Source organism: Poecilia reticulata, linkage group LG23 (genome assembly GCF_000633615.1).
Source record: "Poecilia reticulata strain Guanapo linkage group LG23, Guppy_female_1.0+MT, whole genome shotgun sequence".
NCBI classification, from domain to species: Eukaryota; Metazoa; Chordata; class Actinopteri; order Cyprinodontiformes; family Poeciliidae; genus Poecilia; species Poecilia reticulata.
This window is the reverse complement of record NC_024353.1, coordinates 11,886,495-11,911,557: the sequence shown is the minus strand read 5'-3', so window position 1 is coordinate 11,911,557 and position 25,063 is coordinate 11,886,495. Positions and strand designations below refer to the sequence as shown.

Genomic DNA, 25,063 nt, shown 5'->3' with positions numbered 1-25,063 from the left:
TTCCTGCCTCCAGCATCACCATCCACAACTACGTACGTACTCTTCTTCAAAGAGTATACTCATATTATACTCTTGGATAATATGAGTTATGATGATATTCAATTCCTCTATAGCAGTGTTCCCCACTGGGGGGGTTGCACCGTCAGATAAGGCTTCTGCATGTTGGTGTTCCCGCTAAAGCCTGAATATGCCCAATTCGGGTCGTCTCTGCCCTTTTATCGCAGCCTGGGTTTAGAAATAAGATATAGAAATCCATATCTGACAACGCTGTTTCTGGTTAATATTTCATTTGGAGAGCTGCAAAGGCATGCTTGGTGGCATGAAAGATTTTTGTGTCAAGTTCATCTGTTTAGTTTGACATTAAAGAAAAAAAAAAATCTCATCTTCTGACAAAATGCAGAAATGTCAAGTACTTCAGCTGAAGCACAAGAAGCAGAATAAAGAAGACCTGCAGTTAATCTGTTATTTCAAAAAGTTCCACTTTACAAACAGAATCATTGTTCTTTACATTATCAGAAAAGACCTGAAGTGCCTTTCATCTATCTTAATACCAACAAACAACTTTAGGCAGTGCCTTTGAAACTTGTTAATCTTTTAAAATACATTACCTTCTGGTAAAACAGCAAACTCGCATCGAAAACAACATTTAAGAGGATTTTAGGGCTAAAGGAAATCATTCTGAAATATTTGAATGAAATATATCATTCTGAACAATATTTTTCCAAGACCCTTCATTTATGTACGAAGGCTTTTAAAGAGCTGCTATACAGAATCCCCCCCCTCATTAAGAACACCCGACTTTAACCCCAAACCACTTTAACAGAGAAATGACCCCTCTAAGTCTAATTAAATAAATAAATCTTCCAAGACGATTTGGTCCACAGTAGGAAAATAGCAAATCAGAGCTTTATTGCCACCTTAAGTTACAATGAGATAAGTTTAAAATCAGAAATACAGATTATGCTGACAAAAATGACATGGCACAAAAGGTTACCCGTTTCTTTCACATCTAGCAACATCTTGTAACAACACATAAAAGCAGCATGCATTAACACCTGTTTACAGGTTATGTCCTTTATTGTTCATTACAAGTGAGCACAGTTCCTGTTTCTGCCCTCAGGGACCGAAGGACCCGTCTGTCAGCCGGTTTTCAAAACCATACACTGGTAGAAAGAAGAATCGTTTCCCAGTGTTCTGATTAATAGAACTGAGGTTTCCCCTCAGAGGCAAATAGAATGAGGAATCAAAAAAATCTGATGAGATTACTCGCATTTGTGTATATGCATAGATTTCACTGGCATAGCTGTGTAGAAATAAACTGATTAGCCAGTTTATTTGGCTGTAAATGCAACCAAGAGCAGTCTCTTTTTTTTCCTTTTTTTTTTTTTTTACAAGCAATATGTGACGAGTGATTTTCACTAAAAGTCAAAGACATTTTTGAGAAACTTGTCAGAAAAAGTTGTTTATACATCCAAGTTTGCTTTTTTTTTTCAGTTTCCAATCACAGACGCCAATGTTTGCTATTGGGATTTTAAGTGGTAGACCTACACAGAGCGCATGATGCAGAGGAAAAGTGATTAATGGTTTCCCCCATTTGTTTGCAAATAAAAATCTGAGAGCTGCAATTCCACCGGGGCATTCAAACACATAAATGTGCTCCAATCTAAGTCACTCCGTTGCAGCTTTGTTTATGACGTCTAGCTGGAAACTGAACTTCCCACCCATAGCTCACAAAGATTTTACTCCTGGATTCTTCGGTATAATTCCATCTAAAAGCCTCCCCGAGGCACAATATTGTCATCGCTGCGTTATTTTGAAGTGATCTGCAGTATTAATTTAGGTTAGGCATGTAAGCTGTACCACTCGTTCCATTTTCGTTGACTGAAAAATGAAATGTTCAAAACTTGGAACAGTGTTTTAAAATGTAATACCTCTATTTCTTTCAACAGTCTTCTTGCTGTATTTTCCATGATCCGGTGTGAGGGATTTACCCCGTCCCTAACAGGTGCTGTTTTTTGTGTACTTTATATATTCTAATTTGTTTGGTAAATGTATTTTGTGTTTGGGGGAAGTAACTTGATTTATTTACTTGTTTTAATCATCTTCTCTTCTCTTTGAGGTCACCTGGTCATGTGCTGCCATGGAAGCGCGCCCATGAGCAGTGCTGACAAGGACTCAAACAGCCTCATTGGGAAAATCTATTGTCTGAGAGGGAGATGTATTTTTGATTTTGTTTGGATCAAGATTGTTTTTGTTTCTAGCATTGTTTGAGTTAATTGTAACTATGGAAAATCTTTTTTTTAGGAATATAGTTGACTTTTTAAAATCGAACAATTCAGTAACTTGTGTTGGTCTGTCACATACCAGAATGAAGTATATGGGCGTAAAGTGACGAGATTTAAAAAAATTACAATGGATATGGATGTTTTTGCCATGTATCAAAATGAGACTTTACTTTTTTTTTTTTTCTCTCCAAAGACCAAATCTGATTCGGTGAACAATAATCTGCAGGATGATTAGAAAAGAAAATGGTTCCGCAAGAATCATCTCATCCCCTCTGTGTTGCGACTTCTGAATCAACAACTGCATTTTTTCTTCTTCCCAAGCATACTGCTTAAGTTGGCATAACCTTGGAAAAAATAATGATTCACCTGTCGCCCTGGCAACACACCTCCACCTCATCCTAGAGTGATACATATTATGCTAAGGAATATGCTGCAATGCAGAAAACATTTTGTCACCACTTCAAAGCGCCGAGGCTTGATAACGCAATGCTGTTAAACATCACACCAGATTCTCCACGTGTGCCGCGCCTTGCTAAAGACACCCGCAGCATATATTTGCTAATAAACATGTCACGACTCATATTCCTTGGAGTAAACTAAATTCTTTGTTGCGGCGACGCTTTCTTTCTCAAAGATGAACGTTCCACACAACCCAGAGCGAGCTGAAGGGGTGCCGTGTCGAAAGCGGAAGATTTCAAAAGATGAAGGGAACAGCGGGTAAATGCGCCAGGTTTTAATTTTAAAGTAGCACGAGGTCAGGGGAGATGATCAATTTTCTAGGAATTCATTTAAGTGATGGAACTTAAATCCCCACTGTTAAAAGACAAAAAAAAAGTTTGCTGAAAAGTGCAAGGTAGCATTTTCCCGGGCCTTAGTTTATGCTAATTCCTCAGGTCTTCTCTGAGCAGCAGCAAGGCACGGTTACAACAAAAGCTCGACTGAGGCGCAGCGGTTTCAAGCGAGATACCGATCCCTGCCTGCCAGAGGCACCGCTCTGAAGCTGCTGCACAGAAATCAACCTTCCCCCTTTGGGTAATCACAATAGAATATCATCCCGCAACTCTCTCAAGATATTGCAGAAGGCTCGTAGGTCCCGACCCTTTTTCTTCTACGGTGAAACAGAATCGCTAATCACAAATGAAAGTTTTCCTTTAGTGTGGCAATCATATTAAGAATAAATTAAGGCGAAAGAGAAAGCTAAAGTTATTCTGATGCAGCGCTGAATGAAAAAAGAAAAAAAAGATTACTGCAGAAAGTTAACACGAGCAGTGGTAGCTTCTTAAAAACTTATGTCAAAGAAACAAAATATAAGGTAAAACAAGACTAACAACTAACAGTAAAACAATAGAATCTGTTCTGTTAATACAGTCACATTCAACAAGTCAAAGATATAGTTGAAACGTATATTTCAGTACTGATATTACTGAGTAAAACATATTTACACGCAGACATGTCCACTAACAGCTCATGAAAACACATTTCATTATTGGATTACAATTTAGTCAGATAAGTATGCTTTATTTATATGAGGGCTTAACGAAAAATATGTTTAATAGCCCATTTAAAATTCTGACAAATGAGTCTCAGGAGAACACTTGCTGAATATCACTTTCATGATCTGCATGCATTGCCATTTTAAATAGTTTTTCCAACTACATTTCCCTCACAGCTTAAATTTAAAGTCCACACATGGGGTAAAGAATTACCATCATTGGTAAATCCTGCCATGTTATTTTGCTAAATGACATAATGGGTGAGAAAAAAAAAAAAAGAAAAGAATAAAGTAGCATCTATCAGCTTCTTGTTTTCTAATGCAAATCACATTCGTTTTGGAAGATATGGTCTTTATTACGTTTCTTTTTCTTTTTGTTCAGTTCTTTGATTGCTTGTGAGAGTTTTATAATATGTTTAATACTTTAAATATTTGTACTGGTAATGTGTAAGTATGCTAATGTAGTTTTACCAAGTTGGTTGTTTAAATACTGTCTTAAAGTAAAAAAAATCCAGTAGGACTAAGAGCTGAAAATGGGCAAATGTTGTCAGTCATAGTAAATTAATGCTATTCTAGGGTTGAAGCTTATAAAAATGCAACCAGTACGGTTCTACTGTCTATCTCAGTATAAAGCATAATTAGTCTGCACTAGTGACTTCTGAAAAAACTGTCAGTTAGATGGTTTCTTTGAAAACTAAAAGCCTCTTTTGATGCCATTCTCATCTTACCAGCCTTTCTGTTTACAAAGCTCAAAGCCCAAAGGGTGCTTTTGCAGGAGTCCATCATGGTAGACTTAACCAAGTTCCAGGAAGGAAAGAAGCAAACCATAAAGAAAATAGAGGGGTAAAAGGATGGAAAGACAGAAAGGAAGGAGACGAGGTAAGGCACAATGGCAGAGAGGAAGGAGAGGGGTTGGGGGCGGGGGAAGTACAAAACAAAAAGTAAAGAGCTAATAAAATAAAAGTAAATCAAAAAATATAAAGGAAGGAAAAACGGAGAGAAACTGAAGACGGATAATAAATGGAAGATAAAGACATGAAAGATGGACATAAAAGAATAGGAGAATGTGCAGAATCGTTTTGCATGGCTTTTAAAAGCTAACAGGCAGATGGGAGTTGAGGGAGGTCCAAAGACTTCATAAAGCTTTACACGTCTTTTTGGAGCAGAAGACACAGACAAAGTAAAAACAATAAAAAAGATGGATTAGGTGACGCAGAAAGCTTAGGAGAGGAACAATCTGAGTGGCTTAAGAAAAAGGCCTTCAGCCACATTTAGCTCAGAAACGCAAAGAGTGAGCCGCACGTTTTCATGGCGACTAAATGTTTACGACGAGAAGGATCCTCTGCAGCGCGCATTAATAAAACATGGGCCTGCGCGTGTGTTCCGACTTTGTGCCAACAGGCTCCCATCTGTGCGCCGTGCATCCGTGGCACTAATAGGGGAGAGCGACAAAGACAGTTAGAGGAACGCAGAAAGAGAATATGAAATGACAGATGAAAAGTGATAACGAAGCCTGGATTCAAGTCACAGAGACGCCGGCGTTTTTCGCAGCTTTCTGCAGCCGAGGAGGAAACTGAATCTGAGCAGCTGTTTCGATCCAGCCACCACTGCTTTGCTGCTGGTTCCCCCCTCGCTCCCTCCCTTTCGTCCGTCCAATCCTTTGTTTTTGTTTTTCTATCAGGAAAATTTTCTTTTTCATATATACTTCAATTTTAACAATCGCCGTAAAAGTATCCGCACGAATCCCGTCTTCCAAAACCAGCTGTCTCTTCTGCCTTTCTCCTCCTGTTCAAAGCCCCCTCGTTCTCTCTGCTAACTTTTCACCTACTAGATTTGCCTCGTCCCTTTGCTCGCATCAAGAAAAGTACTTTCTCTTCCGTGTGCATTTTGAAACCACTTCTACCCTCTTTAAATCTGCCTCTGCTGTGACTTGGTTTGTGCCTTGACTTAGCGGTAAAAAAAAAAAATGAGAGAAACTTACAGCACCCTTCCCTACCCTTTGAATGTTTTCCCATTTTTGTCACACTGCAACCCCCCCCAAATGCAAAACGGCTAAAGTTTAGTCAGATTGGAAGCAGAGCGTTTCTCAACATCGGTTCAGGTTTTGCCAAAAATTCTCGGTGTGATTAAGATTTGGGCCAACGCATGAATAAACACACAGTTGCACTCAACTTACAAATTTTCACAGAATTCGACATTTAGGGGTATTTAAAAAGAAAGGGTTTTGAATTACAAACGTAGTCCACATTTATCCAAATGAATATATCCGAGTGTTGACATGTAAAGTAATGGATATACGGAGTCATGCATCATTTCTGGAATGCCCATAACCAAAATGATTCAAGTCACCAACCGAATGCTTGTTTTAAAACTATTTTAAAGACGTAGCAAAATAGAAATAGTTTGGAAAGCTTTCGGTATGTCATTCCGATTCCTAAATATTCGTTATTAAGACTATCATGGTCATTTTTGCAATAGTCATTATAACTTTTACACATTTTTATAAAGTATGCCATTGGGAAAAAATAGGGCACAATATCAAAACCAGTGTGCTTTAGCATGAAACATTGTTTTCTCTAATGGCACTTTTAACTATACTGAGAAATTCTTGAATTATAACTAAACAGACTTGAGAAAATGTTTTGCACCATGTCATTTAATTTTTAAAAAACATGGCAAGGAGTAAAGTACACACAGGTTTAACACAGCCGTTCATGATAGAACATCCTTGCTCCGTCTCCGGAACTCGATCTGCTCCTCACCACTGAAGAAAGAGGGAATACCATTGTAAGATTGAATCATCTGTAATAAGGAAGATTGCAGCAGCTTACGATTCATGTAAGGGATTCAAAGAGGTGTCAAAAGAATATAAAATCAGCCTTTCCGATGTACATGCTCAGGTCTGGCACATCAAACTAAAATCACTCTGAAAGCTGACGGTAAGATTCGAAAAGAAAGCATCAAAACCCCCAATCACCTTGGTGCTGTTGATACAAAGGTTGCGTGCAATCGGAAAGAGACTGTAAGGTTAGCTTTCAGAAGTGATCGAGGAGAAAACCTTTGATCCACAGGGAGAAGGTGAAGGGAAGGCTAAAGTTTTCCGGAGAGAATGTGAGCAAAGACCAGGATGTCTGGAGAAATTGTCTTTGGATCGACGAGCCTAAACCCGAGTTATTTAAAACATCGGAACAGAAAACATGTTTGGCTAAAATCCAAATCCAAATTCCAGGAAAAAAAAAAAATCGACACCAAGGTAAAGTGGCACTCAGCAGGACAAAAACGTCTGGGCACCATCCGATTTTAACTTTACTCTTAACGGCTATCTGTAAAATGTAAGATCTTTTTAAAAGTTGTTTTATTTGTTTTTAATTCCCTCAGAGGTCGTCCGGACAGCAGCCCTCAACCTCTCTGAGAAGCTGCAGCTACATAAGCTCCTGCCTGCTCCATCAGGTCTGCCAAAGCAGCAGCTCCTTCAGGTGCCTACAACCAAGCATACATTTAGAGGCGCTTTTGCTGCAGATGCTCCAAAGTTGCTGATTTTTTTTGCCCTTGCATGTCAGACAGACCTCTTCCATTTCTCAGTTCAAGACTCCCCTTAAACATAATTTGCTGAGGCCTTTGGTGCATTTTGAAAGGTTGACTATTTTTGTTTCTTTGTGTCGTTTTACTTGTACAGCACTTTGTGAACCTTAGTTTATTTTAAAGTGGTTTATAAAATACAAGTGGTACGGTTTGGTACTAGAGGAGGTAAATGGACCCTGTAACACAACAATAATCCAAAACACACCAGTAAATCCATCAAGGACTGACTGAGAATAAATGAAAGTCCTTTTTAAAGTGAAAGTCAGTCCTCTAAGCCATTCATTTGTCCATCCTTAAGATTAAATACCATACACTCACTGTGTTAAAATAAAAAATGGGTTTATAATAATGGATAAATGAAACAAGTCAGCAGAATTTTGGCAGATGGTTAGGAGAGCTGCCAGAAAAACCTTTCTTTTTAGTTAATAACCACTTTGCATCCAGTTACATCTCATTACCATCAATAACATATTTTTGATAATTAACAGTCAGCAAAAGCTAAGAAAGCAGAGAGGTCAAAATCTAATTTTGTCTTGGGATGAATGACAATTTTATTAAATTTTTTTCCCCATGTCTCATTTTCTAACCTCAATTATGTTCCCATTCTAGGTCGTTCCAAGTCTGTGGGGTTAACTGTCTGACTCATTAATGGTAAGATTTTGTAAACTTGCATTCATGCAGCATCTGTCGGCTCCCATTTCTATTATATCTACAAGTTTCAATTGTTTTCATCTCTAAAATTAAATCACCTACAGTAATCCACTTTCAGAAATTAGCCAGACACTGTAGCTGGATGTAATTTAATGCTGGGAGCCCAATAACTTATTTAAATGCAGTATGTAATAAAAAAAAAAGAGGAAAAGAAAAAAAAACAAACAAAATTGGCTAATTTTGGTATTCTGAGGTCAAAACTAGAAAACAACTGAAAAGCAAATTGTTGCATTTTTAACAAATATTAGCAAAAAGAAATTAAAAAATGAAATAAAATGTGATCAAAAGTAATACCAGTCTGGACATTTTCTTTGTTTTAGTTGTGTTAGAGTTTAGAATACACTCCAGTTTCAATTTTATGCCATAACGATGTTTTTGTTCTTTTTTTCATACCACGCCGCATCAAATTTAAATGCCATTTTATTTCACAATCATCTCTTCCATTGTAAATCTGCAGTTTGTTGGTCAAGTTTGGTTTGTGTCCCATTAGATTATTCCCTCTATGTCCACCATTGCTTTCAAGTTGCTCAGCATTACTTTAGATAATTTAACATTTCCTATAAGCTCCAAGTTACTTCCTTTTTATAGCCTGTTTTTTTCTTCTAATTTCACTAAACTCTCAATTTACTCCCAGAGTTCCAGTTTGCTGTGACTAGACCAACCATATCCGTCCCTCATCTTTCCTCCCAACTCATCCTTCATGGTTTTGCGATTTTACTTTTTTTTTTTTTTCCCCCATCCAACAAATTTGCATAATTTCCCAAACCCAGTTTCTCAGTCAGGCTCTTTCTTATCACCTGTATCGCTCCCTCATCACTCTTGACTTCATCCTCTTTCAAAGTCACTGTGTTCCGGTAAATTCTCTGCTCCCTCAAACCCCCTTCAATCACATGTGCTTCCTGTCCGTTTTCCAAGTCAAAAGAGAACTGGCGAAGTTCATAAAGTCTTTCCCGGTTCCGTCTGTTGTTCTCCAACTTTCTCCCCCGAGGTCATTATGAACAGATGAACTTCGTCACCCCCAGCCGGTTAGTCCCTTCCTCTCATGATTACAATTACTCCTCATTTTTTGTGTATCCCCCAAGGTTGTTCAGCCGCATGTAGAGATCGTCATCTCAAAGTCAAGCCCCTCTAATTAGAGCAAGCTGCTTCCGCTGGGAATGTCCATCTTGTGTCTCCCCAGGAGTTATTATCGGGCCGCGAACACAATCGCTTTCTCTGAATGACAAAACACACGCACATCCATCTGCATCAAACACAACTGATTAAAACCTTTTCTTTGCTTTTTTTTTACCTCTCTCACCTGACTTTAAATGTAGGGTCAGGGTTTCATAAAGAACTTATCATCAGTTAAAAACAATTTATTATATGCTAAAAAAAAAAAGAGAAAAAGACGAGTACGTGTATATAAACAATTGCTTTGGTGAGATGAAACAACTTTGATTCATTTCCCCACAATTAAAGCTTTCATCATAAATTCTGCAGTACAACTTTTTGTCTCCTAGGTGCAAAAGCAAGCCCACAAATGCTGGTTGTGCTTGTTTATGCCATAAACCACAATTCAACTTACAGCCAGTTGGCTACAAAAGGGTTTTTTGGGGGTTTTTTTGGCACCCAACAATGCGAAGAAGAAGCAGCAGATCTACTTTCAGACTCTTGCCGATACAGAAAGTTGCCACTTCATCTCAGTGAGCAGGCAACATTAAAATGTGAAAAAATAATTTGGATCTTTATGCATTTTGTCTGTTTTTGTGCATTTTTGACCCGTTTTCAGATCAAAATATTTGAAAATCAAACGATGACTGGAGTAAGTACACAAACTAGCTTTCAAGCTATTCAAGGTAAAATGCTTTCACACCAGCCTTTCACTGTTTAAGAGAAAACACAGTGCTTTTTCACTGTCAGCTAAGAATTAATAATGAAAAAAATCACCTCTTTGGCGTAAAATCAGCAGCAGTGCTTATGCCATGCCGCCTGAACCAGTAAAATCAAGACATTATTTGAGATGTTCGAACCCGTCAGATCACATAGCGTAGGTTAAAGCGACCCTCGCATTCACATCCCGGCTCGGTTCAAATGTTAGTTGCTGTTTTTCTTGATCCAAGTGAAGCGGCAATTGATTTTTCTCCTATGTACACAGCGGTATAATGGACCGTGATTATCTCCCTGCTCACCCGAGGTCTGTCTTCCTTAATGAGGAATAATTCACTCTTTTATAAATTCCCAGAGAACTATGCGGTGACAAAAGATCCGCTGTAGTGAGAAAAGCAGAAGTTTAAAAGGAGACAACTGTTAACATTTAAAGTGTGCATCATTATGTGTATGAAAAGGAAAGAGGTTTTTTTTTGCATTTTCCTGGTTAATTTAATTAACTAACTAGTGTTATTTTTTTTTGCTAGTAGTTCAGGGTCGGACTTCCTATTTTTCACCTCAATTGCTTTGCTTTGAATGTGAACTAATAACGGTGAAGTTCAACAACATTCAGTCATATTACAGTGAGTGAGCATCACATGAAAACAAGCGCAAGGATGGAGATGAAACTAGAAAAATTCAAGAATGTTTGGCCAAAACTTCAGAAGCCATTTACCTGATTACTAAAACATCCCATTTACATCCATATTGCAATTTTTAAAAATCCTTTCTGCAACATCTTCTCACTTGTAACCTGCATGTTAGAAATGACACAACTGCACTGGGTAATCCTGTCGGTGAATTTGACCCAGTGGCATCAAGTTTATCTCTGTTAAAGCTGGAACAATGTAATTATTACACATTCTCAGTTGACTAGTCAGCATTTCAACATTTTACCTGCTGGAATTCATTCGTGTAATTAGGGTCTGCATAATACCACAATCTGTCTGAAAAATGTCACTGAACTATTTTTACCCTACAGGTTAAAAAGTATCCAACTTGTACGTGTTCACATACTAATTATTCATAAGAAAGTTTGGATGTGAGAGAGAAGTAGTAAGATTAGTTTTCTTTTATTTTCCCGTCTATTTCTCTCTTTTTTTTTAATAATCTTGAAGGGTGAAGGAATATGTCTAGCTCAAGATAATAAGATAATACACAATAATTAATGAATGATAACGAGAGAAGATTTTTTGCAATGCTTTTAAGAAATGTTTGGGGAAAAAATGTAATGTGTATATTACAAAAATAAAGATTTCTTAGGTCAAAACTTGCGTTTGTAAAACTATGTAATCAGAGCATAATTACTTAGTCCAGGGTTACTTTCATAAATTGAAATTAGAGACTCAAATGTAAATACAACGGGGTATCGAATTTAAAGCTCAGACCTTCATGTCAGCACCAAACGTCACATTATTAAAAAGACATTTAACAGGAAATGTTGTCGAATTACAGCCATCTTTATCCCCCCAGAATTCCAAATGAATCCTTCGTATTGCAGTGCTTTTTCATGAAAGTGACTGAAAGATACGCCGACAAATTCACTAACTGTTTTTGTTCCGTAAAGGCATTTCATATGAGCTACTGTCAAAATGTGCTCCTTACTAATTATGTCAACCTCACTTGAACACCTCAGTGCTAAACCGCAGAGATGCTGCTTTTCAGCAATTCAATTGGGACTTGACCTCAACTATTAATCACTACAAATTAGACATTGTTCATTAAGTATTTACCTTTTTTTTCCCCCTCCAAGGAACACCGTGATTTTGAACTTTGGGTCACAGCTAAATTAGAAGATGCTTTGATGTCCATCAGCTGTGAAACACTTAAGGTGCTGCTTACTGGAAATGTAACAGAGAACCCCAATTTTAAAACTTATGCTCAAGTCATGCAGAACCAACTCAATATTTATTAGATTTGTAATACCCATGCTGACAGTCTCAACAGCTGTGTTCAAGACTGGCTGGACAATGAACTTCCAGAAGTGATTTTATTCATATTCTAGGCTCCTTGTTGTCTAATTTGACATTACATGGTTTGCACTTGTGAATCATCTTTCCCACTGAAGAAGGATTGATTTCAAATTGTTTTGAAAAAAAGCCTGATGCCCAGACTTCTGAGTATAAGCAGTTTCATCTCTAACATCATTGCTGACATCTGACATTGTATATTCATCGCAGGTATCTGAAAAACTTGAAGCTAGTATTTTTAATTGATTCTAATCTACTTGGCTTTTGAGAAGAAAACACGGTAAGCTCTAAGCTTTCCGGGACTGAGAGGAGTGCAGCGATTCATCTGCGTATTAAGTTTCTGACCTTGTGTTTTATGGGAGGATTTCTCTCGCCTCTCGGCCAGCAATAACACAGAAACACACCTGAGCATGAACCTGCTGCTGGAGCACGAGAGAGGAATCGGTGTCTGCTGGTGAATCAGTTTCTGACAGGCGGAGAGCCGAGGCAGCAACAGACATGCGCGCATTCCCACACAGACGTCCTTCCTGCAATCTTAATCTCGCCTCTAAATCAGAAGAACCTTCCCGTAATCCGCACGGCACCACAACCTTTTCGGCACGCTTTCTCGCTCTCCAGCTCATCATGTTTTATGTATTCTGAGCTGCGCAGTGGGGGAAGAGGAACGCAGGAAATGAAAAGGAGGTACAGGTGCATCAGGGGTAAAAAAAAAAAAAGATTAATAAGAGTGTATTCAAATGAGAAGTCTGATGCCACTTGAAAATGAGCAAATGTTGTTCATCCACTTAAAATCAGTCAATAGTCCAGAGAGAAACAAAGGAAAAGAAAAAACTGGGAACTGTAAGGTAAAAGATGAAATGCTTTTGCGTAGATTAGGAAGGAAGATTATGGTGTCACAATTAAGAATTTAAGATGACAAATCTAACTGAAAATAAACACTCAAAACAAGCTGCATTTAAAGGCTGAGCCTTATTAAAGAACCATCAGCTAAAACAAAAACTAAGCACAAAGATGCGTCTTTACTGACCAACCACTCTAAACTAAACTTTCTGCTACTCTTACTTGTTCTTAACAATGTGGGATGACCACATCATTCTCTATTATACCCATCACAATTTACACACAGTAGGTCACTGGAACCAAATACTTTATTTGGTCACATAAGTAGAAATTTGTGGTAAATGTGAGCTTGCAAGGAATGAGCACGAGTTCACCTGCCTGAGGAATTATAATCCATTACAGCAGAGTTCTCTCTGGGAAAAGGACTAGTTTTAAGTTCGTCCATCTAGTGAGATGCGGCGCTTCCTAAAGGCAGGCAGCTGACAGAGTGAAGATGCCTAGAGTGTAGAGTGGATGTAGAAGGACGATGGGAAAACAGAACCATTAGCCATACGAAAGGAAAGTTGGAGATGACACACCAGGAACAACTGCACAACTACTTTTCCTGCTAATGTCGGATAGCAGGATGAATGAGACATGGCTGCCCCATACATGTACAGCATACACTCAAACGTAAAATTGTTTGTTTCTTTGTGTGTGTATACCATGACAATCTGAGTTAAAACCCTAAAGAAGTTTCTAAAGTAATGGACTAGCCTTTGGTTACTGCACAGACCGAATGCAACTAATGGACAGACATTGCAGACCAAGGAGCATCAGGCGAGCCTCCCAGATGCTTTGGCATCAAGAGACATGGCAGGTATAGATCTCTCACATCAAAAAGGAAGAATATATTTCATCAACATCCTCTAGGCAAAAAAAAAAAAAAAAAACTGTGGGTAGCACATATTTTTTGCTCCTTTCACTCCCTACTGCTGCTGACTTAACTTGTCCATCTTGCTGCTTTTTATTGTTTTGAGAATCGCACTCAGATTCGTGGAAAGCTAACGTCTTGCCACCTTTTGGATGCAGCGTAGTCGTTACAATGTGTTTGATTGGAATGCAACAGTCGGTTGTCAGATTATGTCTTGATCAGATAATGTCTATAGAATCAAAACAAAAAAAAAAACCAAAAGCTGAACTCACCATTGAACTTGACCGCACGAATGTGGCTGAGCAGCTCTTTACCATCGATGTTAGCCATGCGTGGGCAGAGGCCCGGGTAGCCGTAGCAGAGCTCTCGGTGCATACGGTGCAGAGCGTGCGCCATCGCGTAGACGGCGTCCATCACAAACTGAACCTTTCCTTCCTGCTCGTAGTTCGAGTCCCTGCCCACTTTTTCTAAACCTGGAAAAGGAGAAATTGGTTTAAAATTGAAATGATTTTATTGTGATGAGTGGCACAATATTCACGGCAGAAGCTGCCACAAGAAGATACTAAAAGTACAGCTGAAAAATAAAAACAAAAATAAAAAAGGATAGGTTAGGGGCAAACAAAAACAACAACAAAAAAAACTTTGGCAAAGTAAAGATGGAGACGGAGATAAAAATGTTTGAAATAGCTTGACCAAGAGAGAAGCAGCAGGGCACTCAGACTGATGATGACAAATAACTCCTCTCAGTCCATTCTCACCCTCGTAGCAAAGTTACAGGAGAAAGAACAACATGTTCTTTTTGAACATCATCTGAACGACTGGTAATGGCATTTCGGTGTACGAGGGAATGGTCAGGAGATGTCTGGAGGGGACTAAAACGCTCTTTACTCCAGCGTCGAGTTGCACAGCTGCTTGCCACAAGCATGCGTTCACACTATGACACTGCATAAGCCTATCTTCTTGCAGCAGCCGAATTAATTAGTGAGGAGTAATCTTTGGGTTTATTCGCCTCTAATGAACATTTGCATATTTGGATTTGGCCTTTATGCCGGTGCGCACACTCGAATTTCACATATGCCCGGTCACGCTCGTGAGCGCACGCACACAAGCAAATTTAAAATAACCTTCCAGTTGTGATTTATTGAGAGGGATTTATGTGCTTATTAGCATAATAAGTGAACGAGGAAAGAGCAGAGAGAAAATAAAACCCTCTTTGATGCGTTGAAATGAAAATAGGCAACAGGGTGAAACATTCGTTTACTACTTTTAAGGTTGTGGTAATACTTTTGTATAATAAAGAGTCTCTCTTTTTTTTTTTTTAGGATGTCCTAATCTTTTGCATCTAAAATGAGCATTTGCACTGTAAAAACTGCTTTTGTAAAGTTTCAGAGCTCATCATAGCACAGAATCGGAACTGGTGACTGATTAAACTCAGCCTTGATATTCTGAAGCCTTCAAAGTTTTATGCTTATCCTATTAGATCTCAGTGCTGCATTTGATACAAGTCTCTACAATTTTTCTTTACAAAGGGACCAGCAGCACCTGGGAGACTTAAATCGTATTTGTCTCAGAGATTTTACTGTTTAAATGTCAATGGCGAATCTTTATCATGCGTCACTGCACTGTCTGAGACCCCCCTCCCCCAAAGAAAACAGCAACCATTTTTGTCTTACTATCTTGCATAAAATCAGTCACAAGTTTACATATATTTCCACAGTATTTGGTAGAATTGCCTTCTAAACTTGATGACCTAGATTAAACATGACCAGAGGCTGCAATCATTGATTTGTGAACACACTGCCTGATGATGTGAGGAGCTGCAGCTCTGAGTTTTCACGTCCAACTTGGGAAAATAAAAAAGTCAAACACTGCTCAAACATGTAATCATTAATCGGGTGACTTTTTTATGTGCGTCAGTCATTAAGTCTCTACACGTGTTTGTCTGCGTACTGTGATTAGAAAGTAACCTGCGGTCTTATATTTTCTGTTTTATTTCATTATTTTATCTCCGTCGCCGTAACCCGTCAAGGTACTGCAGAGACGGTTTAGTTCACGGTGTGGGTTGGTACGGCGCATCAAACGTTGACATTTATGTTTTAGCGATCCATTTATAAGTAAAGGTTTATGACTAAAGTCGATGAAACCAATTAGTTAAGACTCCAAGCATGCCTTGGAGACATGCAGTAGAACTCCAGGTGACTTCATTTTCTACTTTTCCCCTAAAACAAAACAAGTTGCCATCGTTAGAGCGGAGCATTTGAAGAACTAACTACTTGTTAATCACTTTGGATTGATTAACACTGATTTTTTTGGATTGATTTAATAATATTTCTCTGGATATGAACAAGATCTGTTTGTAAAGTGCTTTGATTTGCTGGCATGTCAATAAAAATAAAGGACCTGAATTACATTTTTTACAAAAAAAAATGAAGATTGCAGATACTGACATTCTTTGTTGTTCAAATGTTCAGATTTTCATGGTCATCTTTCTCACATTCATTCTTCCACTGTGTTCATCTTGCTCATGTTCACCCGCCCCCCCCCCCCCCCCCCCCCCCATCATACAAGCAAGTCGCGGCCATCTCCAGGCGACACACACTGAACCCAGACCCATGTGTGGGTTGAGCTGAATTAACAGGACCAGAGGCACCTTGAAATCAATATGAGCACCTATAAGGAATTAATGAGGTCCTGAAGATGAAATCCAATCCATTTTTATAGACGGCAGCCGTCTGGTGTTTGGTATTCATGTCCATGTTTGTATTTGTTCGCGACGCCGCCGATGTGAGGGAGCACCGAAAAGAAGTTAGTCCTAAGCGTCCCTGGGAGGCAAGGCTGCATGTGTCAGGAATGAAATGTATTGTAATGTGTGCGTAGGAGCATGCAGGACAAACCACAGCTCTTTGTCAGGTGTAACATCTCTGACAGAGCTTTTGTCCTTTTTGTTGTTTTTTGTCCCCCCCTTCTTCTTCTTCTTCTTCTTCTTCTTCTGTGTTCTGCATTTGATTCTGCACAGCAGGGCAGAGAAAACAATTTTTCCTCAGTAGCTCTATGTTCCACATGCTTGTTTGCACTCTAGAAGTCAGTCTCGCTAAACTCTTTCAGCCTGTCAAGCACTTTCAAATGGACAACGCCGACTGAAACTGTTGCTTTCAGGCAGTGTTATATGATGGGCATTGTCTAAGTTGATCCACTGGGCTTTATGCTTAAAAATAAAATGAAGGCGATTCAAGCATTCAGTCTTCTTCAGTTATCATATCCAATTGATTGATTCAGATGAACCTGAAGTAAAGTTTAGCTCTTTGTTGGGTAGATTTCCTGATTTGCATACTTTGCCCAAGGGTCAAAGAAATAAAAGATCATCTTGGACCAAAGTGTTAGTCAAGACAACAGCAGAATAAGAAGACAACAACTGGAATTTATAGTGAGGAACAGTAACATAAAAGCTCTCAAAAATTAATAAAGAACACAGATGAGAACTGATCAGGATGGCTATGAATTGGCTCAGAGTAATACTGAAAGCACTTCAGAAATTCTTGTAAGTTACGAGAATTAGGTTGAGAACTAATCCAGAACCTTTTTTTTCTTTTTTAAATGTTGTAGTTTTTCGTATCTATGACACATTTTGTTGCCTTGGCTTTAAACCTTAATGTGCCTCGCACTATTCCGTTCAGTGTAAAACGTCCTGACGTTTCCAACAGGCCAAACGACTGTCAAATTTCTTTCCTGCTAAGCATGAAATAGATAGGAAGCAGTAAACTCTCCTGACTCCTTTCCTGCCCTGAGGAAACCAGCTAAGCTGCTACTCATGTCTACCTTCTCATCAGTTTAAGTAATGACAGGGCTTCTCTCTGACAGCTTGACAGATATATATATGTCATCCTATTGGGCAGTTAAAAAAAAAGAAAGAAGAACTGGCCACATCCAGGAAATTCTTCTGGGTTACTAAAAGAGTGTACTCAATTTGTTTTTCCTCTTCTCGTTGTTCTTCACAAATTGGCGTTCACGTAAAAACATTTGCAGGTGTTTGGTCACATCAGCAGCTTTTGGTACGTGTAGCATCTACTGCACAGCTCTCGGCAAACCAGACGGGTGTTTCACGTATTTAAGAAGCTGAAACGACTAAAATTACCCAATTGTCATGCGGTGCAACGCTGCCACTCTGGTCCACGATAAAATAAAAGCAAAGCACCTACGATGCTTGTACCACTAGTAAATTTTGCAGCCTGGATCAGGATGAAATGAATTGTCTGTATTAAATCAAAGACTACGGTTCTCTTTGTCTAATGTACTGCCACAATTACCCATCTAATTAAGCTAATACACCATAAATAAAGGGGCAGGATATTGATTAGCACACAGGATATTACTTTGGAATGTGTTTTAAAGTGTTTTTGATAAAAAGGAATAATTACTTGAAAAGTCAATCGAAGTATGAGAGCTGGTATAGGCAAGTAGTCCATCTCAAACCCAAATTAGCATTAAGTGCTAATATTTTATATTTTTTTAAATCATCCCTAATAAATACACGAGAGCACGACAAACTCGTTGCGGTTGCACCATCATTAAATAAAAACTGTGGTATGTAGTTAAAACGAAGTGGACTTCATGTCAGCAGCTGGAACCAGTTCAGCAGAAGGTACTTACAGTCGTCAGCTGTAAACTGTAGAAGGCGTGTCTGCTACAGGTTGATGAATCCACTGTTTGTTTCTAATCAGATTTGTGACCTCATTGCATACACCACCCTCTCTTTAAAGCTGGAGGCATCTTCTTGTTTTTCCTGACACGCGCTCTCTCTCGCTTCTGTTCGGACTACGTGCACATTCCCACTCAGACGAGCATCAGAACAAAGTATTGTACTTCGAGCCATAGATCAAACTGTCATGCAATAATGAGAATCTCTCTCTCTCTCTCTCTCTGCAGTTCTTATGAGATGTGAAATGACATGATGCATCATTAATCAGCGTATCGCAAGAAAACGCAATCCCCACTTCCAGACAGCTAAACGACTGTTACTCCGGTGCGCTGCGCTAGCTGGGGGGAAACACTACCGTCTGCGTTTCTCCGGGTTGCGTCAGGTGCTGAAACTGGAGCAAAGGCTGCTCGTGTTTGGGTGAGTGTGAGGAGTTCACTACGATCCGGCTTTTGTTCAATCTGTCAGCACGTTGTCAGCACCTGGCGGGAGCATCGATTACACACATTCGTTTTTGCCAAAGCGCACTGGTTGTGTGCAGGTGCAAAGCAAGAAAAAAAACCAAAGAGAAACCTCATCAAGACGTAGAGCTAAATAAATGTAAAGATAAAAGCACAGACGTACCAAATATTTATACGCGCTCTGCTTTATATGTGTTACACTCTCATCTGTTTTTTTTTGTTTGTTTTTTTTTCAGCCAACAGCTGCTAAATGAAATTCAGCCTTTCAGCCTTTCTGTTAATGACATCAGAGACCACAGGCAGCTTGGCTGGTTGCTTGCTGAGTAAGAGAGGATTTGCTCTAAATAAAAAAAAGAAGACGAAAACAAAAACAATCCGCCGGAGAACTCCAAGAGGCAGAAGTAGAGATGAAAAGTAGCTCTCATGTCTCATAAAAGTTGTGCGAACCAGAAGCTGCGCGAGGAGGCAATCATCTCCATATCTGCCTGCGAGACATTTTAGACACGTCGTGGTCGATTATTTGTTCTCGTCGCAACGGAAGGGAGGCCGGGCGCGAGGCGATTCGTTTTTGAGATTTGTACAAACCCGTTACGGATTCCGGAGAACAGCCGCAGGCGTGGAGAAACTTTGCTACGAAACATTATTTCCAGAAGAAAATTTCCTTCAAAATTGGGGTAATTGTCCATCCGTCTTGACAACTACAGTAAATATATACAGTAGTAGCGTGAAAACAGGGGACTTCAAATGGATGTTTTCGCATAATTTTCAAAATCTTCGATACTAAAAAAAAAATTTTTTTACACCGCCTTTTGAAGCAGCTCTTCAAAGGGGGCTCTCAAAATGCACGACAATTCACTTGTATCTTTTAAATCAGCACTTCAGCGCTGGTGCAGAGGTGCAACGTCCACAACTCTCTCTGATAGCATCAAAATAACTGGAGATAAAAGTGGAGAAAAAAAAGGGGGGGGGAATTTTGATTGAAGAAACATGATGTTGACTTGAATAAAACTGACACTGCTGGTCTTGTTTCATTAAAACAAAAGTAGCAACAGCTACTGTCCACGTTAAAATGCAAGAAATCTAAGGTTGAAGAAGTAACCTTGAAGACTTGCTGGAATTCAAACAAAGGATTGGGATGGGAAGGAAAGCAGATTTAGATCACACTGGAAGCTTTTAGTATGTCAGGAACTGTCAGTCTACCGGGAGAATCATGCAGAATCATCTCTCAAGGTAGAAAAACAAAACAAAACAAAAAAATCAAGTGAGCAGTAGCTGCATGAATGGAAATGGGCTCAACAAAATTGGACATCAACTTTCCCTGGTCCCCAAAGACTAGCTATCCGCTGCAACATTCAAACAGCTGGGTCAAATTTTGGCAAGCGACATTAAAAAAAAAAGATTTCGTCACAATTTTGGTATCAATTATCCAAGAAGGTGGGAGTGTTAAGATGTGGAGGATGTTTTCTTAGCATCATTTAAATCCCACACCCCGGCCGAGTATTATTGTTGCTGATCACGTTCATTCCTTCTTTATTCACAGCGCTACAATCTTCTAATAGGTGCTTCCAGGAGCATAATGCACCATGTCTAAAAGCTCAAAACGCCTCAAACATGATAATGAGTTCGTTTTACTGGAGTAGGCGCCACGGTAAGCAGAAATATTAGCATCGTGGACGTGCTGCCGGCAAAATCTGCTGGAGCTGCACAAACAGCGGTCAAAGTCGTTGACACCTGTTTTCAATCTGCGTTAACGGAGGCGGTTCCCGGTAAAGTTGAACCTGCTGGTAAAGTTGGTTTTGTTCAATGCTGTTCAAGGGCGAGTTAGACTTTATGACATTTACGAGATCAACCAGTGGCTCTGAACTTTCTGCAACTCTGTCAATTCATAAATAAGTTGGATTCCTTCAGATGAAGAAGTAGAAACACGCGGCGCGTTTCTCTTCATAGAACTACGAGTACCAAGTACACAGAAGAAGATGGGCTTCTGTACGGCCAAGAAAAAGAACTGACCGTCAAGCTACAGAGTTGTGACAAGTAAGTAAATAAAAGGGAAGCGTATTAAACGGTAAATGGCTTGTACTTTATCTAGACCTCCAAACCACACAAGCACACACTCAAATGCTATATTAATTACAAAGTCACTGCAAATTTGTTTAAGCATGAGTAAAAAATTTGTGTTTTGCGATTCTACACAAAGTATCCCGCAGTCGTAACTTATTTTTCTGCTAAACCTGTAATCTGTAATGTGATGATCTGGTGGACACATTTTACTTTCTTTAACTTACTTTTTTTTTTTTTTTACTGAAGGTTATGTGATGGTGAGAACCTTATGCTGGTTCATAGCGAACAGTGACCGTTATTCCTTAATGTTAAAGGGAATGTTCACCAGCAAACAACCCCTTTAAGACTATCTGACAAACTCTCTACAGTCAATATCTGCCAAAATGTTTGTCACATGGAAAAACCATCTAACAAATCAGTTATTCGTAACATTTTTCACTCACGGGGAGTTTCACACCGTTCTTTTCTAATTTCATCAGTCATCTGCATTGCTTATTCTACCTTGAATAATAAAAAGAGAATACTTGGTTTCAGTTTTATTTCTCTGTTACGTTTTATTTCACAATTCTCCTGATATTTTTTTTAGCATCTTTGCCTTTAAAAATATCCACCTCTCATGTAATCATGCAGTATAATTTTATTACAAGAACTGAATGCTTTTGTTGTAATGTGTCAAACTTTTTTCCACCCTACTTTACTTTTCCTTTCGGTGTTTTATGTCGTTGATTTATTAATTCTTGATTTCGTGTTCACTTTTTTTTTTTTGGAAGCTTTAGTCCTAATGCTTCCTGGAATATGTTAGCCAACCCTAAATGCGCCGTCTCCAAATGCATACTAAGAATGACTTATTCTAACCATCAAGATTAAAAGTGCCGTTTTATAGAAAGTTAATCAAAATCCCAATCTCTTCCCTTTCCAAAGCCTACGTCTTTAATCTGGCTCCACTCATGCATATAAGCAACACTTGCACACCTGCAGAACTTGGCTCATTCCTTCTGGCTCATTTAACAGAAGGTTCCACTATCAGCTTGATGCCAGCAAAACCAATGAAAAAGAAACAAATGGCATGCCTTACTAACTCGTAAGCAAAGCCGCTGCTGTATTTAAGACAAAAACAAACCAATGCATTAAGGCAGTGAGGTAGGACTAATGTAAGGCTGCTCAATGGCTAAGTGCTTTGATTGATGGCTTCATGGACCAGCGCCTCAAACGTATTTCACACGTAATGATTTATGGTCCCAAAGATGACAGACTAATGATTTAAACAAGCTCCTTAATTAAACCTCAATTTGGGATATATATTCAGCCATCTTCTTCACATCATCTAAAAATAAGTGGAGACTTTTCTTCCTCTTTCATTGCTTTTTCTTTGCCCGCTATGTCACTCGGATGTAAATAAAACCTCGCAGAAATATCAAATATATTTGACGATCTGAAACGTTTGGGGTAAGATCTCGAAACGCTCAAATTCAATTGGGTTTTATTATTTGCATTTAGCTGAAGCGTTATCAGTCTTTCTGCATTTGCTGAAGTTTTCTTTTGCCGTGTTTTTTTTTTTGGTTTTTTCATTTTAAATTCTGCCATCACCTCATACAAGCCCTCACATTACTTTATTCCCCTTCCTCCTTTGGCTCAGAGCTAGATCTAAGGCAAATCTGCCAAGACGGAAACAATCAATAGAGGAGAATGGGAAATGAGCATAAGACAGAGGCTGAACTTAATTTGACAAGAAAGCATTGAAGCTGCCAGGGGCAACAATGTTGCACCACTCAAGTCTGGGTGAATTGTGAGAGCTGGAGTTTGTGCAATTGTAATTAAACGGATCTCCGACCTGTGATTGGTGCAAGTATTTAACCCGAGTAGAATTTATTCTTAATATTAGTATGGTGTCTGAATTATTCACCTTGAGGCAATGCATTAAATAGAAAGCAGAGAAAGCCAAATCCTAAAATTTTGACGGAAAGTGTTGCATTAATAATCAGTTACAGTTTTTATTTTCACCACTAGGTGGCCCATTAAGATGAAGCTTTAATTAATGAGGATCCACCAAATTAAACTGGTTTTCATTTAATTTCAGAGTTTAAAACCTTCAACTATACATATATATACACACACACACATATATATATGTACTGATAACTGTGGAGGTAATCAGCTGGATTTCATACACCTGTCACCATGGAGATATTTCAAACTTCAGAGATTGCTTATTAAAATGGACTAGTGACACTTTTTTTACATTGTGCCAGTGCAACAAATCTACTTTATATACACATTTTCTTCCCTTGAACTTTATTATTAAAATTAACTTTTAAATGAAATGTCAAATTGTTGCGTCTAATCTGATTTGAATGCTGGAGTTTACTAATCCAGGAAAAGGAGAAAAAATTTTTGCTCGCACGTTCTGTGAAAGCATCACGAGTTTGCTATCGTTGTCGTGTTTTCTGAAATCCTGTTGTGTTTTTCCACTTCGGGGTTGCCGTAGCGATCCGGCTTGCTCTCAGACGGCAGCCAGAAACTTTCCTGCTTCATAAAGATCGATTTTCAGCATAACACCACTTTTCATGAATAATATGAGGGCATTGACATATGTGGCTAATATACAATATATTACATTGCTAAATTATTACTGATATATATTAATCCTGATAGCACACTCAGCAAATATAAATAATTCAGCAGTCATTATTCACATTCTGCTGAATCACGGCCTTGACACAATTTAGATTTGCTCTCGAATTATACGGCGGCGTATTGAACTTTTCTCATCTAGTTTTATCAGTCCATTCCTCTTTCTACTGGTGAACTTTTTCTTTTTTTTTTTTTTAACATTAGCATGTCTTTTATCCCACCTCTCTTGAGCAAACACATTCCTGTACAGCTTAAACCCAATCAGGGGAGGGAGATTGAACGAGGAGAGACGGTACAGACAAAAAGCAGATGACAAAGGTAAGTGGGAGAGGACGGGATGAAAATTGGATTCAGGTACAAAAAAAAAAAAAAGAGGAAAACTAGGGACGAATGGGGGGAATGTAAATGAAAATAGGAACAAGAAATGAAGACATAAATCATGAAAGGATGGTTGGTAGAAAACCTCAGGAGCTGATTGGACTGCGGGAGTCGCCTTATGCCACATCAAGGCACCAGAATTGTTCTCTATTGCAATAAAATATACGCATTTGCATACGTGCATGGAGAATGTGCTAATATATTCTAACATCTCTCCTACGTGAGTTCCGAAACAGAAAATATGCAGAAAAACTTCCTATTAAAACATATTTTACACGTAACGCATGAATTTTTTTTTTTACCTCTTAAAGAACAGGAATAAATGTATCCGTTTTCATCTCCACGATTCCTGGCAGGGAAGGTGAGTCCAGGAGTGGAATGGCCATCTTCCTTCCTCAAGTTTTACCGTACTCTTTAGCACTGTTAGCTTTAATTGCCACAGAACTTGTCAAATCTTTAGGGGAGCCTGTACTGATTACTGAGAGGAGATTTAAATAGGACTTAAGCAGGATCTGTAGAGCATCCTCTGCTCTTTGCTATGACTGCAAATATGCCAATTAGGCTCCAACACCTTAGTGGAGGCGATCCCGGAGCGGAAATCTCTACTGCTGGCCAAAAACGTGAAGGCATTTGTCATAGTTATACTTGTCCCTTGAAATGTGCAAATCAACAAGATGAAACCTAAAAGCTTTAGCAAAAAGTTGAACATATTTGTCTTTCAAAAGACTGATATGCAGCACAGTTTGATGTGTAGCAGAGCTGAGAGATCTCTGCTTGGAGAGGTAGGAGTTATTACTGAAGAAGGTAAAATCAAAATCTTCTCAGATGTAAAGAGCCACGAAATTAACGCGGAAAACTAAACAGTCAAAATCTCAATCTACATCATTATCTAACTCTACATGATTAGATGTAGATACATCCACACTTGTGAGACACAAACTTGCATAACATAAAATAAAAATGACAGAAAAATCTCAGTTACTTTCTTATATACAATAATAATAAAACAATTCTTAGAAGTATCTAATAGTGCATCACCGATTTTGTTGCAAAATACATTTAAAACGGCTGGATTTGCAACTTCTTTTAGGAGTGTGATTCTTGTTTTTGACTTATCCAAGTCAGAAACACAATATAT

General features: G+C 38.7%; 1 protein-coding gene across 4 annotated transcripts in view; it reads right to left on the bottom strand.

Annotated features, from left to right (window-relative positions):
* grm8a (glutamate receptor, metabotropic 8a) overlaps nucleotides 1-25,063 on the bottom strand; it is a 172,781-nt gene that overhangs the window by 33,528 nt on the left and 114,190 nt on the right. For all 4 annotated transcript variants that reach the window (XM_017302872.1, XM_008400956.1, XM_017302873.1 and 1 more), the window contains exon 6: nucleotides 13,974-14,174. In XM_017302872.1, coding sequence (XP_017158361.1) covers nucleotides 13,974-14,174 — 201 coding nt within the window. The remainder of the gene's footprint in view (nucleotides 1-13,973; nucleotides 14,175-25,063) is intronic.